The 18,746-nt window shown below is 32.8% G+C and overlaps 1 protein-coding gene and 1 non-coding gene across 2 annotated transcripts; one reads left to right on the forward strand and one right to left on the reverse strand.

The window, feature by feature from the left end:
- Window positions 1-8,051: 8,051 nt before the first annotated feature.
- Window positions 8,052-17,312, reverse strand: LOC123207768. Its single transcript, XM_044625234.1, has 24 exons — window positions 16,777-17,312; window positions 16,619-16,690; window positions 16,410-16,453; window positions 16,200-16,311; window positions 16,007-16,078; window positions 15,571-15,633; window positions 15,380-15,457; window positions 15,209-15,301; window positions 14,807-14,926; window positions 14,313-14,399; window positions 13,969-14,178; window positions 13,834-13,881; window positions 13,048-13,302; window positions 12,733-12,839; window positions 12,215-12,459; window positions 11,758-11,826; window positions 11,602-11,666; window positions 11,279-11,448; window positions 11,046-11,124; window positions 10,316-10,571; window positions 10,035-10,080; window positions 9,490-9,598; window positions 8,748-8,810; window positions 8,052-8,475 (listed from the first exon to the last, which is right to left on the reverse strand). Exons 1-24 carry the CDS (start codon window positions 17,089-17,091, stop codon window positions 8,395-8,397), a joined length of 2,859 nt encoding a protein of 952 aa, XP_044481169.1. The 5' UTR covers window positions 17,092-17,312; the 3' UTR covers window positions 8,052-8,394.
- Window positions 9,064-9,137, forward strand: TRNAI-AAU. The gene has a single exon. It is a non-coding gene; the product is annotated as a tRNA-Ile (tRNA).
- Window positions 17,313-18,746: the final 1,434 nt, after the last annotated feature.

Here is an 18,746-nt window from a genome sequence, read left to right on the forward strand (position 1 = left end):
ACCTTAGGAGGGACAGAGTGTTTTGGCCATTAATGGACCTATCTACCTGACTAAACTTTCTATATTAATTTTATGTGAACGTAAGCAATGTATTATTTTGCACGTGGGCATCTAGAATTATTGTTAAGAAGAATTAGTGATTATCATTTTATAACTTGAAAACCACAAGCAATTGAAGAGAGTTATCGTGGATACAGAGGTTGTATAATTCGGTTCAAATTATAAAATCAAATCAAATCATTTAAATATTACGGTTTGATTTGGTTTGATTTATAAAACAATTTGATTTGAGTTGAAAAGTTTTAGAAAAATGATTTACGGATTGATTTGTGATTTGGATGGTTTCCAAACCAAATCAAACTATATTTTTTTAATAAATATATAGGTCGGATAACTATTTTTCACCTAAGGTTTGATGAAATGAAAAAATATCATCATTTATGCTTTAAAAGACAATTTTCTTGCCCATATGATAAATTTTTATAAAATTGTTGAAAAGAGAAAAAAGGCTTTCAAGCTAAGTAACACTTTATTTCTAAAATTTATAAAATAATTTTCACATCCCTAATTTATATTAATTTCAATTAACAATATGAAGAAATTTGCATGTACAGATAGTGGTCAATGACGAATAAACGCATGGTTGGAGGTGTTTTGTAATTTTTGAAAAATTTACAGTTGTTAATGTTTTCTCCAATGGGTTTTTGAAAATTCAAAAAAAGTTTGAGAGTGTTTTTGAAATTTTAAAAATTTAAATATCTCTTTTAATAATTTAAAAAATAATAATTACACTACCGAATGATTGAATATAATGGAACAAGTAGGGTTTATATAACTTGTTTTTTATATTTATTTTGTATATTTTATATATGTATTTTATTTCCATTTTATATGTGTATATCATAATATTTGAAGTAAATAATTTTTAATAGATTTAAACCGTAGTTTAAGTCTAACTAAACTGTATTTTTTTTAGTTTGGTTTGGTTTGATTCGAAACCTAAAATGGTTTTGTTTGGCTTGAAATTTTTTTAGATTATTTTTTTTCAGTTTGATTCGAAAAAGTCTTTAAACCACACTAAAATGGATAATGCACACCCCTACATGGATATATTAAGGACTAACAAGTTGATTCGCTAGTTTGGCGGGATGAAGTTCAATTTAATTGTTTTGACCATTCAACAGATACTGAGGTTTGAGATGTTTCAAACCTGATTTAATTGATTTGCACTCTTACCATCTTTTATCTTTACTCTTTCCCACCCTCACCTAGAGTGTTAGATTCGATCTGGACCATTTGAACTCAAATTCAGTTTTGGATTAGATGAGTTGAGTTCAAACTAAATATTAAACTTGTTTTCATATAACAAATTAAGTTTAAGTCAATCCGAACGATTTGAGTATTTGAGTTTGAATTAATTCAGATCAAATTTAAAATTAAATTATTTTCTAATTTAAGTCATCGACTCAAATTGATCTCAAGTTAATTTTTTGAATTCAACTTAATTTTAAACTAAGTTTTATTTGATTTTGATTTGAATTAAATCGTTTCTACTCATCCATCACAAATTTTAAGAACCCCTTTATGTGGAGGTACACTTAGATGGTACAACTTTGGGGTGTAATTAAGACAAGTTAAGCTAAGTAGTGTTTGACTCTACTCGATAACATAAAGGTAGAGCTTAAGACAGGATTGGTTAATGTGAGATCAGTTCAATCAATTTTATTTAAACCCTCTGATGTTAAAACAATTACGTTTAAACTACATAAATGATATATTTATCAATTACCATTTATATTCAAGATAAGAGAGTAAAATTTTAAGAATGTAAATATCAAATTTGAAACTTTTAAAGGTTTTATTTTTAAATATTTTACCTTGACTAAATTGTGAACTCCTGAACTCATTGAACCAACCAACAACAAACTCAAGTAAAATATGAACTAAGTCAAACTTGAGTACCCTTGGTTTGAATGAAAATATGATGACTCAAGTTTGATTTGAGTTTGTCAAACTAAAATTAATAATAGATCGAGTTTGATTCAATTCCTAAGTTCGAAGTTCAAAATTGATTAAAGCAAATGACTCGAATTCATAGCTCATATTTTTTACTTGTATTTGAACTTGATTTATAATGATTTTGATGTAACAACTCTCTTAAGCATAAGTTCAACTCAATTTAAAATAAATTCTCATAAATTGAACTATACTCAAAGTTGACTTAAATGAATTCAAACTAAACTGAATTGAGTTAAATTGACTTTTAACACTAAGTTAACTTTGCTTGAATATACCTTTAAACTCGAGGTTTGAGCCACGAGTTTACACTCCTATGATATTGACTAAACTGAAAATCTCCATGTTCTCATTAACTTGTTTTGGAGTTTAAGGAGGAACCCACATTTTGGGTGGTTTCAATGTCAATTCTCAGCCTAACATTCTTACTTTGAGGCTGATTCAATTTCTATAATAGTACACCTCAAAAATTGGAACCAGCGTAGTCCATCCAAGGGGCCACCCATTAATGCGTTCTGTACAAATTTATTCTTGCAACTTTGAATGACCAAGTGTGTGTGTATGTGTGTATGTGTGTGTATATTATAGGAAAATTATTTAAAATAATATTTTTTAATTATTTATATATTTTTATCCAACTTTTCGTATGTATTATACATATATAATTAACATCTCAACTTAATACCATTTTTTTCTCATCTCCCTTAGCTCTCCTAACTTATTTTCATCATAAATCTCACTTAAAAATCACTTCAAAATGAAAGAGTTTTTACATCAAAATAATCATAAATCAAGTAAGAAGCATTTTATTTAGTGGCGGCTCAGAAATAAAGCTTAGGGGGTTACAGTTAAAATGACACAAGTAAATTTTATATTAAAATAAAAATAAATATTTGTATTAATAAAACATTCATTAACTAATAAATTCATAATTGTTTTCGATGTGATTTCATATTTTGAAAATATTGTAGAATGATTTCATTATCAGTACTATCAAATACATCATTCTCTATATAAACAACCAATGTTGGATTCAAATTGAGTTAGTTCAGTCTCAAAAATTGATTTGGCTCAATTCAAATTTATTTAGTTCGAATTCAAGCCAAATTCGAGTAGAAAGATTCAATTCATTTTTTAAATCGAGTCTAACTTGAGCTTAGGTGTACAACTCAAGTTTGACTTGAGTTTATAGTTCAATTATGTAGTTTGGATTTGTGACTCAAGTTTGATATGAATTCATAGCTTGAATCAAATTAAATTTGTGGCTTGAATTCGTAATTCAAGTTTGTGACTCATTAAGAAAATAATATTGTTTTACCTAAATAATAAGAAAAATAATGTTGTTTTGCACATGAGCCATAAACTCGAACTATGAATCCAATCCACAAATTTGAGCCATTATAAATTTAAACTAAACTTAAGCTGAACCGAATCAAACCATTTTTATTCGAATCGATCTCAAGCTACTCTTAATTTTGACTCGATGAACTCAAGTTAAACTAAAACCGAAGTATTTTCATTTGAGCCAATCTTGAACCAAGGGGTGTTTACACCGTGATTTCATCGAAGTGATTTTCTTTCTTTTTCCAAAACAACCTTGACGTGATTTCATCTTTAAGGTGTATTGTAACAATTGTTTAGTTGGAATATGTGATAGAGGTGTTGAAATTTTAAATAATTAGTACTAACAGAAATTGAGAGAAAAGAAGTGCTAGCAACAACTTTCGTTTTTATTAGAGTGAGCAAGAGTAGAACTCTTTATTTTTTTCAAAATGGAGAGGGAGACATGTTATAATATACAATTGAAATTGATATGAAGAGTAAAATTGAAAAATTTTCTCAATTTGTCGATTTTTAAAATTGAAATTGATATGAAGAGTAAACTTGTGGACTTTTTTGACCCTACCTAAATCTGCCACTGATTTTATTATAATGTTTATTATTTTCTTTGAAGATTTGAAATTGAAAATTTAACATTTCATTATGTAATGATAGAATTCCACTTTGTTAATTTGCAAATTGTTGTTGTTTTCCTTCTTGTATTGTATTTAATTTAGTTATAAGAATGTTTATTTACATCAAATTTACATTAAAATGAAAGAATGTTTGAATTTGAGTTATAATTGGTGGAAAATTGAAAGAAAAGGAATTGTATTATATTTCTAGAAACAATAGGCAAGCAAGCGAGGGTTGGTGGGTAGGCAAAATATTTTTAAAATTTAAATTTTAAACAATTTGGGTTTATTTTAAAATATATAAAATTCTAGGGGGATTTTAAAATATGATAATTTGGGTTATCATAAGATGACAACATAAGGAGATACAATGGTGAAGAATCTACGTACGAGAAATTGGTTGAAACAATTTTTTCTTCAATCATTAACAAGTACCATATAGAAAGGGATGATAAAATGCCTAATTTGGAACAAAACGTTTTGGTTATTATAGAAAATTTAAGTTAGAAGTTTGTATATATTCAAGACTAATACATGATTAAGTGTTTTGTAAAGATTTAAAGTTTTACTTTTTTGTGCATGGTGACCTTTTCGGTTATCATAACCCTTTTTAAAGCTTCATGAACTTCCATAAACTTTACTAATGTACATTGTAGTCATTTTTAAGATTTAGATGACAACCATAGACCTTGCTTACATCATGTTAAACTTGTGCTATCCTAAATCAAGGAAATGCCCAAAAACATTTCCCTTAAATAACTGTCGTTGTGTAATAAATAACTTTGCATGATGTTTCCTATCATCTCTTTGTGTCCCCATACTGTTAATCACACTCTGAATTTATATGTATAATTGAAGTTCAATTCTCCTTCACATTAATTTATGATAAATATCTAAAAGAAAAAACAAACACTTTAAAATGATGAAACAAACATAAAACAAATAAAATAAGAAATTAAAGTCACATAAAATGAAAAAACAGTTTACTATATACAGTAACTTGTGAACAATAAACAATATTAGGTGGAGTTTGGCAAATGTAACTTTGTCCTTGCTAAGCATTTTACCAATCATTTTGTGCCCCAAACAATGGTAGACACAGTGGCAAATATTACTTTGCCCTTAACTAGGCATCTGGCTTATTATTTACCCCTTAAATAGAACCCAGGTATGGAGTAGATGTGACAGGCCTATTGTGTTTCGACATCAACAAAGTGAAAATTGTCCCATTCTTGACAAAAATCATCATTTCAGTAAATAAATCAGTCAAAAGATTAACCAGAAACAATATTTCAACATTTTACAGCCAATTTAAACTAAAAAACCATCAATTTGTTAATCAAAATTTGAAATGTAAACCTTACCAATGAAAAACCTATATTTTGCAACAACAATAATAGTTTCTACACTTAAATTACTTACTAAGCTAACAAATAAACCTATATTTTGCATCTAATTTTTGCTCAATTCTCTTGGTTGTTTGACTAATGTCCATAAGAACTTTGTTCTACGCCACGACATTTTGGGATTGCCAATTTAGATTAGATTTAGTAGGACTATCTTGCTCGATGCTACCATCTGGTTTGACAGCCTGTGGATTTTTAAACTTCCAAGCTTGAAAAATCTGCTAAGTTGGATTAATAATTTTTCCAAGGGTCCAAGATCACTGAATTCAAACATCTGAATTTTTGATAATGGCACGTACTCTGATTAATTGTATTTTAATAAAGCAGGTGGCAAAATAGGCTTCTTAGGATTCCATAGGAACATCCTTCTAGGTCGTCATTATAATGAGACAGATGGTTGTCATTTGGGTTTTGGACTTTTGGTTTGGATGCTGTGAAGACTGGAATAGCCTTTTTTTGTGGATCGGCAAACAGCAGGTTGATTGAATGACCTCGTAACTTGGTCAAAGTCAAGAGAATCAAAACTATCAGGTGAGAACCATCCTAAAGGAGGTTATTTAGAGATTTTAGCTAAAGGATCTCCTTTACCATAATAAACCATGAAATTATACTTTCCAAAAAGATTACCAAGTAAATCATATCTTGGAATGTTTGTTTTATATCTTTGCCAAAAAGGATCTTGAGTAGATCTTTTTTGGCTTTGGAGTCGGTTGTTGTTGGCATCGAGATAATCAAGACCGATTTGTGGGATGATTGGGATCAGATTACTCTATACATGAAATGCATCTATAACCAGAAGTGTCGGGATCACAAGGCTGGAATAGATATATGGTTTGCCCTTGAGGAGTAAAATCATAGACCTTTGGTTGCTCTTCATTAGACACTTCTTTACAAGAAAATTGAGTAGGAACACATAAAGTTGCGTTGCTATTGGCATCTTGTGAAGATGCAAAGGAAATAAATAATCTTCCACTTGAGGATCGATAAAATGTCGGATCAGTTGACTGTGATAGGATAGAAGCTAAAACACTTTAAGATTGAAGCTGCTTATAGGTAGCATACCATTTTTTGGGAATGAGTTCTTCTAATTTGTCTTTGGGCATCTACTTTGGGACCAAAGTGCAATATGATTTTCAGTAGTGTCAACATTAAGAAAAATGATATCATGAGTGTTTTTTGGTGTAGCAATGTCTAGGGAATGATTTTGGATTCGATACGCCATTTGGTAATGAATAGTAGCCATCAGTGTTTCACCTTGGGGAACAACGCTAGTAACTTGGACTTGAAATTTCAAGGTTTTACATAGTTGTGAATCTTGTAAGAACATACAAAAATTAGGAAACAGTGTCATCATGATTGTGCTAGCATTTAATGTAGTTCGAATAATGTCGAGATTGACATGTTCGAAATTAAGAAACCTGGTGTCGAGGAGTGTAATTCAGGAGGTTGTAAGGTGCCTTTTTTTTTTTTTCCATGAAATGTAAGAGCAAAATGGATAGCTCCAAAATGGAGGTGTGTGCATCCTTTAGATAGCCACTACTAGGTGAAATGAGCTAGATAATCAAGAATCACATATTGTTCTATTATTGAAGCTAAGAGTTAATAACTATTGAAAGAGGTACTCTGAATATACTCTTTAATTTTCACAGAGGAAGGATGGATAATAATATTAATGGTACGTTTAAAAACTGTGAGTGGTTTTAGATAAATATGGTGGGGATTAAGAAAAGTGAGATTGGTAATAGGAAGATGAGACTTAATATTTAAGTGCTTAATCTCGTAAGGACTATCCCACTTATACGAGAAGTGATGAGAGACGGTAGAAGTAGTATTATTAGGCAGTATCTATGTTTCTAATTGAGGATAGAGGGTTTTGCAAGCCATATGAAAGGATGCTTTTAGTTTCATGCCCACCTAGAAATACTGTAGAACCTTCCTTACAAGATGTTTACACAAGATTTGCACAATTTGGTTACTTTTGACTTCTTTTCACAAGATCCGGATTCTTGTTTGTCTTCTTAAAGATCATATGTTTCATATGTTTACTTACGTGTTATTTATATTATTAAAGCAACTTTACTAAAGTAGTCTCTACCTATCATATGAATTATTAAAAATATTTGTATTATTAGTCTATGTGTATGTACTATTGTCAACTCTTATATGCTTTTGCAAATCTATATAAATTGCCTCCCTTTCTTGTAGAAGGCAGAGAAGGAAAATCAAATAAAAAATCCTTTGTGTTATAAAATGTTTTTTGAGTAAACTCTCTCTCTTTTGGTTTTTTATGCAGATCTAAATTACTATCGTTCTCTCCTTCATATCCTATTATTCTTGGATATGAATATGCTTTGTACTTGTCTCTTATTAAGGATCTTATAAATCAAAAAATGATTCGTCGATCCTTTCTGGTTAATCCTATGAGTAGTCTAAATACAACGTCATGAAAGGATAGAGTGAATACATTCCAAACGGGACCGTAGGCTTCATAATAGGACCTCTCCAGCCTATTGAGTTAAAGAAAGGCACTGTTGGTCATACTTTGAAACCTTGGTCATCTCTGTTTCGATAATAAACTCTCAAATATACTTCGGCCTTGGTCTGAGTTGGGTTACCCATGCATGGATGTACGAGTTCTGAACCTTTTATTCATTTTATGACAAACGTGCACACATTTTTCACTTCGGAAATTATATATACTTAAAAGAAAACCTTCCAAATGACTTACATGCTTTTATCAAAAATGAAGGAACAAACAGACAAATACAGAAATGGCTGCACAATGGCAGTGGTGAAAGGTTTCTATTTAATTCAAACCATATAAATTACACGTTACTGATTATCCAAATTTCCACTAGAAAATGAAATCCAAACATAATTACAGCTTGTAATTTATTTAGTAACCAGATATTATAGCCACTCTGGAGACATGACAATTATTTGTTCATTTGCCAGTTGCGGAGAATGGACTAAGCCACCAATGTCTCCATAATAACCAGATCAAGCAGTCTACAAACTCACATGTACCTTTCTGATCCCAGATCAAGCAGCGTACGGAAGAACTGATGGGGATACATGGGAGGTTGCTCTGCTAGTGCCTGAGATGTGTAAAAACAATTATATATATGTTAGAAGCCATGTCAGTGGTATCATTGTGGGTTATATCTTTGTAAAAACTAACTATTACACTGTTATCTGAACCAGAATAATTTATCTCCGTAGTTGATTCTCATCTTTGCTAATTTCTGTGTAAGGTCACACAAGCTTGTGTTTACAAATAGAATGATTGAGACCAAGTTGAATCCCCGTTGGAACCAAACACAAATCTAAGATAATGGGACGTCATTTGAATTAGGAATCATAATATTACCTGATGTATCAGGACAGTCGAGGGAGTCATTCCAGGAACAGTATTCACCTCTATAATCAATACCTGAAAAAATGAAATTCACCAGAGCATAAATATGAAATCATTTCTTACAAATTATACACAAACAGATAGCTGAATCTAGATTGAAGTATCCAAGTTGTTCATCAAGAAACAAATTCACTTAAAAAATCTTGTCTTATCCAATCAAGCAGGTGCAGAGGAAGATTTAATCCACAGAGAAAATGATGGGGCTAGCATCCTTTCATTTGGACACAGGGAACATGGTATCTTATAAGAAATCTAGACCTAACCATATGGCCTATTAGCTCAGTTGGTTAGAGCGTCGTGCTAATAACGCGAAGGTCGCAGGTTCGAGACCTGCATGGGCCAAACTGACATATTTTTTACTTACCAAACATAATAACCCACATTAAGAGATGACATAAACCATCTCGTACACATTCATATTTCCTAATGTACACACTGGAATTATGACAATGGAGACCTAAAGCATATTGAAACTCCTAATTAGGAAAATTTGAACATAGCTTGTGACATACTATAATAATGCAAAGAATCCCATTGTTCCTTGAGCTAGTTATTGGGGTGGGAGAAACCCAATAAAACTTCTGATGGGCCAACAGATAATAAATAAAGAAGATAAAACATAAGCTTAGATAGTGCTCTAATTGTTGAAGTAAAAGGCAAACAATCGTCTTATCAATCACAGAAGTCAACATACCTCTCCACTATCAGCATTGACAAATGCATCAATTCTTGAAAATCCTTCTAATTGCAGAGTGTTGGCAATCAGTTCGATGTGTTGTTTACATTTCTCCAGAGTGTCATTACTAAATCAAAAAGACCAAAAAGAAGAAAAGACCATTCAACAACTGATCAAAACTTAACAAATTTTAAAAAGAAGGAATATAACCGAATGGAAGAGCTCACAACAGGGCCTTATACTATATAAAGCAACAAGCAGGAATTTATAGGACAAGATTTTCTATCTTGACAATCTATCCTCACTCAAGTTAATATGGGGAAATGAAAATTAACCATCTCAATTCAGTTTAAAATGATAGCACTAACATTGTGATTCCCATCAACTACAGAATGCATATCCTCTGTTTGACAGCCTAGAAGGAAATTTATGAATTCATACATTTTCAACCAGCCGGATCTGAGAAATGTGAATGAAAGCTTCTTTTAAGAATGAAATATGGCATAATAGAAGCATCCATAATACATATATGTAAATTCAAAGAGTGAGGGTTTTTTACAAACCTAATAATTGATGCTGGTGGTGGAGTGAGATTAATGCCAGTTCCACCTATAAAAAAAACATACGTTAATAAGTGAGAAACTACTTTCTATACAAAATATTCAGGTCCCATTTCCCCCCTTTTTTCTTTGAAACAGACGAGGCATGTACATTGTGTAAGATACAAAAATCTAGTGAAACTCCAGAGATATGATAGAAATGTTCTCATCCTTATTGATATAGAAACACATAGTTTGATGACTTGGAAAAGATTAAACCATAAAAAAAAGTGAATGAAATGCACCTTGAAATTTTTCCTCAAGTGATAAGATATCACCACCTTCTTTGACAGTAACACTGGGTGTCAATGAATGCATTGATTGACGTTTTCCTATAACACCAACTGTAACTTCTACCCATCTACTGTCTCCTTTCCACAATAGGCGATTTGCATTCTCATTTGTTGATTTAGATGAAAACACTATCTCATCAGTCTCAATAAAAGGTTCAAAGATCACAAGCTCTGGAGGAGGGTTTGGCATCTCAATCATTCCATGTGCCTAGAAAGTATTCAAAAAAGAAATAGACAGTCATAAGATAAAAACTTGCAGATGTTATCATGGACAAAATGTTTTGGACAACTTCTCATTTTTCCCCTTTTTGGACAACAAAAGATAATACATATGGTCAACATTTAAAAGAAGTGCGCATAATAGAGGAGATACTCAATATCTCATTTATAGAGTATGCTTGTAAAAGAGTCAAATGTGCGTAAGATATTGTTCATCTATATCAGAGACTTGACAGAAGCCGCAACAATTCTATTTTTCCCAACTGTTAAACTTTTTTTTATGGTAAGTTTCCCTGCTGTTAAACTTGCTAATTATTTTGAATTGGCATTTGCGATTAACACTATTGTTAAAAATAAAACATAGACCTTAGGTTGATAATTAGTAATCTATCTTCTGACAAGAAAAGGGTATGAACTATTTTGAATGAGGCAGCATGAAAGAAGAATATCCAGGCTTCTATACCCTTGAAAAACTATTAGGAGGAATTCGTAGAAGACACTCCTCCAATGCTTTTACATATACTGCAATATCCTCTGCAGAGCTGCATGAACAAAAGAATACACAGGACATAAATTAAAGCAATTATAAAAGAGAATTATCATAGATATATAAGATACTGGCTTGAGAAATGACAAATCCACAAGCATCACAATCATTTGACAACAGCGACAGGTCAGAAAGAAGAAATAACCAACCATAATCTTGCAACACCAGTTGAGCATCCGTCCCTTGCTGGTTTAACACATAATGTTTCACACTGCAGCTTAGAGGTCAACTCATGCCAAATCTCAGCTATGGGTATATTCAATAGATCCTCCTTCTTCCTCACATCTTTATTTATCGTAAGTACTCCTTTGTCAGCTAGCTGTTATTTTCCACAGAAATTTGCTTGAGTTTATAAAGCCATTGTTAGGCTAATTCCTATAAAGTTCACTATTCAGATATAGGGTTATCCAAACAAATTAATAATTGAAGTGATTTCAAGAAAGGACACCATAAATATAAGTGGTTACCATACATGATTAAGTTCTAATGATGTTGCAACTTTGTCCATACAAGTTTTAGAAGCCATAACACCAGGACCTTCATATGAAAGGAAACAATAAAAGAGAGAAAGAGAAAATAAGTAATTTTATAAAGAAAAACTTATTGCTTTCCAAGTAAGAGAATATACCTGTATAAGGAACTCCTTTTGCCTCCAACAACGCTTGAAGAGTACCATCTTCACCGATTCCCCCATGAACTGTAGATAACATTGGTTTAGCTCATAATGGGGAAAAAGAAAAAAACGCAGGAGATGAAGAAAAATGCTTTGGTTTGTGTGTATCAGCTGTTGCAATAGGTTGAACAGATTTTGCTATATCAATCATGTTCTTCCTCTTAATAACTTAACATCAGTCCCAAAACCTCACTTTTCACTGAGAGGATGTTACAGTTACAGTTACAGGATATGTGAAATTCCACAAGACTACACTCACATTAGAATTGTAATAGAATATCTTCTTGATGTCATACAAAAGGCTTGAGACCAAATCTTGCCTTCATTAGGGATTGGGAAGGTTAAGAGAGTAAAAATGTCTAACTAATTGTGTATCGGAATCAAGGAAAAGAAGAAGGAGATAGAATCTAACCTGCAATAAAAACTGTTGCCTGAACATCCTTGGCAATCTGGATCCACTCCTCCAATGAAAATCTCTTAGGCAGTTCATCAGGTATATCAAACCCTTTAAACCAACTGTATTTCTTCAAACCTTCCATCAGATTATTCATCACTTGGCTCCTTAAGTGAGACGTGAATGCAGCCCGAGCCGGTTCAATTGCTTCAATGCATGCAGCAAGGACTTCCTCTGTGGTGTGTCTCAGCACAAGAGAGTAACTGCATTTTTTTTTTTTTTTTTTTTAAGAAGAGAAAGAAAATAGTGTCATGTTGTAATAATGTAATAGAGATGGTGAGTGTAAGCGCAAAACCCAATAGTTGTTGAATTTCTAAAGATACTAAAATTTACTAGTAATGAAGAGCTCTAGAAAGCAAAATGGAAAATCCACAAAAGCAAGATGAAATATTTAACTGACAGAGTGATAAAATTCACAAATACGCTAAATAGGGCATCCTTAATAACAAATCCAGAAGACTGAAATCTGTACTTACGGCAGTGACCAGACCTCTCTGGAGCTTACATCAGAATCCTTTTTTTCAGGATCTATCCCAGATGAATAGTCAATCGAAGGAGCAAGCAAACAAGGAGTTACTTCAATCTGCAGATAAAGAATATTTTAAAGTTCAGACTATATCATGTCTATAGACTTCAATTAGAAATAAAAACTTCAACAGCTTAAGGGGAAAAAACTGTTAATATAGTCAGATTCTCAAGGATAGATCTTTAACCGATTCTCATTAAAATTTTGAGTCTATTAACCAACATGTAAAGCAGACAAGTACATAGCCAAGATTTCTTAAACTTACATCATCAAATCCCAGCAAATTGAGCCATACATTTGTTCCGCTCATAAGGGATACTTGCCGTTCTGAAGTGTCCCCCCCAAATATGACAAAAACCTTACAACAACCTTCACGTTTATTGAGTGCTTTAGTAAGATGTGCAGCATTTGATTTACTAGGCAAATGACTTGACAAACTATTGTTTGATGCAAGATTGGGAAATCTTGAGCAAGCACGATGAATCACAGTTCGAAGAATGTTTGAATGAGAAAATCCAACCTGAACATGAGAAGGTATCTTTCTGAGGAACAGGGCAGGTTGGAAAACAATGGATGATACATAAAACTTAGGATAGAGTGTATTGAACAAGAAAAAGATGACATATACAATAAATTTAAGGAAAAAGCAAATGAAACATTTATTAGCAGAGCACACAGTTAATCCTCCTCAAACCTAAGGTTATGATCTGAAAACTTTCAAATAGGACAAAAATGTTTTGAACTCACACACTCCATACCTCAAATATTTTGCAGCATTAATTACAATGTGAAAAGAAGCTTTATGATATCATTTTGTGGTGGTTTCAAAGGCCGTATGTTATGCAACTTCAAATAGGATGCATGCAACTGAATTTCACCAGAGGAAAGTTATCAAAGGATCATTAAAATGCACATTTCATCAACCGTGCAAGTATATGTACTGGCCAAATGGCAGGTTGTGATATATTTTTACTTCAAATCAATTTAGAACCCATGATAACAACTTTGAATTTGACCGGACTGTTATAAAATTTTCAAACTTCCAAGTTACCTTTGATGCTTGCTGAAATAAGAAGCTTGTCTGTTCCATCCCACTAATCTGAAATATGGAGTTAGCATTGATAAGAGTCATATAAGGAGAGTCAATGACAGAATCAGAGTGAAAAAGTTAAGAGATTCATCTCACCAGGTTAATGTCAGTAAATAAAATTGTACCCGATTCAGTCCTCCCATATTTGTTTTCTGAAGATGAAAATATATGAGTGGTAGAAGGCAAAAACCATCCATCAATTCGAGCAAAATCACGTAGTCCAAGCCGTTTGAATAACAGGGATGCACCTTCCTGAATACTTTTAATTATGTCAACAGGAAAACGAGGCGGAGTGTGATAAACAACCTGTGTAAGTACATAAGCTTCTTTCAGAATCAGAAAGATGAAGGCATAATGTCAGTGAATTATATCACATATCACAAATTGAAGAGTAGAGGCATGATCACAGTAGGAAATCCATGGATGCTGTGCATTTGTACCTGTTGTGTCGGAAGATATTTCCTCCGATAATTAAAAATTGCATCCTTCTCCCTTACATCACCACTGCCATGAAATTGAAGCTCCACCTGGCCATTGATGTCACTTTATTATTACTCAATCATTCATTAGGCTAAGATAAATTACCATTCATCATGTAAAACCTGGGATATGAGCTAAATACAATGACAATCACAAAATAAATAATATATCTCATTGCCTTCATAAATTAATTTGTTTATTGTTCTTACTTAGCAAAAAGGCAATAAGCAAGAGTCTCTATTGTTAAACTTGATATTGGAACTGTTAAACTTCCATAAAATGTCACTAGTTAATTCTATTTGCAAAAATAGCAAAGTTAAAAGCATCCAAATGTACAGTAGTCACAAGCAAACAATGATATAGCAATTGCTCAAGCTTTATAATTAAAATAATAATAATTTTTACATCCATGTATGTATTCTCAAATGCAAATAGGGATTTATAGTGACAGTACCTCAGTTGGCAGTAAAACAACAGGATGGCAATCAAATCCAGACCCCACATCAAGGACAATGGACGTAAACTCACTCCCTCCCTCAAGAAATATTTCAACTAGAACTCGATCATCAATCCCCTATAAAAATATAAAGAACACATGATTCATAAGGTAGCATCAAAAAGACCTTCTGATACAACGTAACTGCAAAAGATTTTCAGAAAAATCTTCAGCAGAACTAAAAATCATGATAAAGGAAAGGAAGCTTGTGCTTTAACTTATTGGGAAAAGAGAAAAATAGTGGCAATTCAAATAAATGTTAACTGGTTACTCTTCATATCAAATTGGTCCCATTATTAGTTTATTAACAATGAATCTCTGAAACATGTATTAACAATAGGCTTGATCAAATTCAAGTACCTTTAAAATAATTTCTGTAGCTTTTGTAAGGGAATCAGTGACACCATATGCAACTGTAACACCAATGCTTGATCCAGCAACCGCTGGTTTTACCTAACAAAGATATATAAAGTCAAGATCTGAATTTTATCAATGTGTATTAGGGTCCAAAAACAATGAAATGTGCCTCACCACAACTTTCCCTGAGATAGGATCCAAATGGTTTTTCATAAACCACTTTGATAATTCAGATTCGTTCACTTCACTTCCCTACATGCCAATAGAAAAAACTGTAAGCATACAGATTTAATAATCAAAATCATTAATTACTTATTCTTCTTTTCAATAAGATATAAGAGAATGTATTATATTAAAAAAAAAACCTGCACTAAGAAACTAGGTACTGTTATGAATCCTTGTTTGCTGAGCTCCAAGGAGGCATTGTACTGCCAACAGATGAAGGGACACTATGTTAGTAACATCTTGTCAAGCAATAGCTAATTTTGACACCAGTAACTATATAAAATTGAAGATCTCCTCATGCAAAGGACAAAATGCGCCTTGATTTGAAAAGACAGAAAATGTACCCAGAAGTTCTGCAGAAAGTCTCCATATTCAATAGCCCTATATTGATTAATGATACTGATATAAAAAACCAGCTATCTCAGTATCTCCTCAACAAAACCAATGAGTGTAAGATCTGCTATGATGTTTTAGAAGAAACAATAACTCTATTCTAGAACTCAGTGCTCAAATGCACCTCATAAATCTATATGAAAACTAAAGTTTTGAAAAGATCAAGAATAAAGTTACTTCTACCTTATCAAATGCTTGACGACACTCCCTTGATCTTGTGCCAACAAATGGAACATTATATTTTTCCAGCAGTTCCTGAATAAGCAGTCAAACATAACAATATCATCTAAAAGTAAAAACCTCTCAAAAAATATCAAGTACACATGGAAGTCTGTGTGCCAGTGTATCATGAACAGAGAATTATATAATGGTAAACCTGAATGCCACCATCTTCACCAAATCGACCATGTATGGCAGGAAATACAATATCTACAGACTCAGCAAGATGTTCCGCAAATTCAGATAACGACCCAAAACCTTGGGCAAGGCTGTATAGAAGAACAAAACCGATCAGCATCTTCACATTTTCACTTCTCAATTAACCTAAACCCCTAAATCTCCAACAACTACCATAAAAGTAGCTTACCTTTCAAGTTTAAAATCAAAATCTGCAGGTGTATTTGAATATACCTAATAATAAGACTTCAGAATTAGTAACATATACATTAGTTACTTAGAACTGTTACTTAGTTGATCTTTTTTGTGCGTAAGTTACTTCTTTGATCTTAATTAAAATATTGAATGCAAATTTAAAACAAGAGTGCAAATTTTTTCATGCTAAAATATTGAACAAACCTGAGCAGATGAAATTGCGTAGGCATTGAGATCACCGTCAATGTAATAGCAACTCACATGCAAATCATCTCCCTTTTCAAATCAAAACTGGAACTGTTAATAATTGGCAATTTAATTAAATTATAATTACCTTTAAAAAAAAGTGTAAAACAGACTACTTTTATGTGATCAAGCACTGATCTAGCTGAGTTAAGAGAAATTCCACGCTCAGCAGAAGGACCTCCACAAACGAGACCGACTTTCAAAACCCTACCACGTTCTTCCTTCTCCACAGTTCGATCTTCCAACACCTCAGTACCACTGGCCCGCGAAACTCCAACTCCTAAACTTGCCATTTTTGAAGAATAATAAAAACTCTTCAACTTCTGATTCAAACTCAAGAATTTAGCTGAACGGAAAGGGCGTGAGACAACGGCGTCGTTGCAATCGCTGCGAAGTAAGGTTAGGCTTGAACCGAAGGTGATTGAAGCCATTGGATGGTTAAGTAGAAGTGTTAAAGGAAGTATGATCAGACAATGACATGTTTCGTTATGTACACAAATATACAAGAGTGACAGTAGAGACGAAAGTGACGACGGTAGTTGAACTTGGCTCTAAAAAATTAGTTTCAGGCGGCAATTGACGCCACTTTAGGAAGTGCGTGTTCGTCATTGGCCATTGGCGATGTCGTCTTGTGGTTGTGTCTGTTTTGTTGACTGTAGTTTAGTCCGAGTAATTAATTAACGGAAATTTCGATAATGATTAACTGGATTAGGTACACTAATGATGTAATAAAACAAATTTCTCTAATTATGAAAATTATATCTAAAGATTATAAAATTATTTAGAAAAAGGGTTGGACCCTAAGAGAGGTAAGTTGTCTCCGAAGTTGCCCCATTTTGAATTCGCTTTGAGAGAATTTGAATTGAATTTGAATTAAGAAAGTTGATTCATTTTTTAAATTAAATTGAATTTAAATTTAAAAAAATTCAATTTGTAAATCTGATGGAAACTTGATTTAATTTGAGTTTAACAAGAGGCTTAATTTGAATCATGTCAAATAATTATTAAAACGATGTCATTCTGTAATTGAGTCATAAACTCAAAAAACCAATTCAAACCACAAGTTATAAACTCAAATCAAGTTTTAAATTTTAAACTTAGAATTGGATTAAACTCAAAGTTACCTTAACTTTAATTCGATAAGTTTCTATTGAACTTAAATCATTTTATTTTATTTTTTGTTATAATCAGACTCAAATCAAAAGATATTTAAATTTAGCTCAATTCATATTCACTCTCCTAATTTAGATGTGAAATTATACTAACTATATAATTCTTACATATCACTAAATAGATCGAATTATTTCTCCAATGATAACACTTTCCCTTCTTCAATTTTAAAAACAATTTTTTCATACCCTACTAAGTGAAAACGAAATGTTCTTTAATTTTTAGAATAAATATATTAAAAAGATAAAATATAGGCCAAACGACTATTTCCCACCCAAGGTATGCTGTAATGACAAGTTTCCCCCCTTTAACTATGGAAATACCAAACACCCACCCATGGCCAGTTAAATTTAACAGAACCCTAACGCCTGAAAATTTTATCTCCTTTTGCCCCCCTAAAGTTTGAAAACAAAAATTTCCCCCCAGCCTAAGTTTAAGAAAATGGCAGTTTCACCCTAGGGTTTGGTTTTGAAATCTCCGGCGACCTCTCCGGCTCCGTTGCCGACGGCTTCTCCCTCCCGAAGAATCCTCTCCTTCCGGTGATCGGTTTCCTCCCATTTGGAGGCCCGATCGTCGTCGGAAAAGCGGTGGGAGACGAAGAACTTCGTCGGGGAAGACGAAGTTCTTCGTCTTCCCAGACGAAGACGAAGCCGTCGTCTTCATTTGGGAAGACGATCGGCTTCCCAGGGAAGACAACCGTCTTCTTCTGGGAAGACGATCGTCTTCCCAGACGAAGACGACGGCTTCGTCTTCGTCTGGGAAGACGAAGAACTTCGTCTTCCCCGACGAAGTTCTTCGTCTCCCACCGCTTTTCCGGCGACGATCGGGCCTCCAAATGGGAGGAAACCGATCACCGGAAGGAGAGGATTCTTCGGGAGGGAGAAGCCGTCGGCAACGGAGCCGGAGAGGTCGCCGG

The sequence above is a fragment of the Mangifera indica genome, unplaced genomic scaffold, assembly GCF_011075055.1.
Source record: "Mangifera indica cultivar Alphonso unplaced genomic scaffold, CATAS_Mindica_2.1 Un_0102, whole genome shotgun sequence".
Lineage (NCBI taxonomy): Eukaryota > Viridiplantae > Streptophyta > Magnoliopsida > Sapindales > Anacardiaceae > Mangifera > Mangifera indica.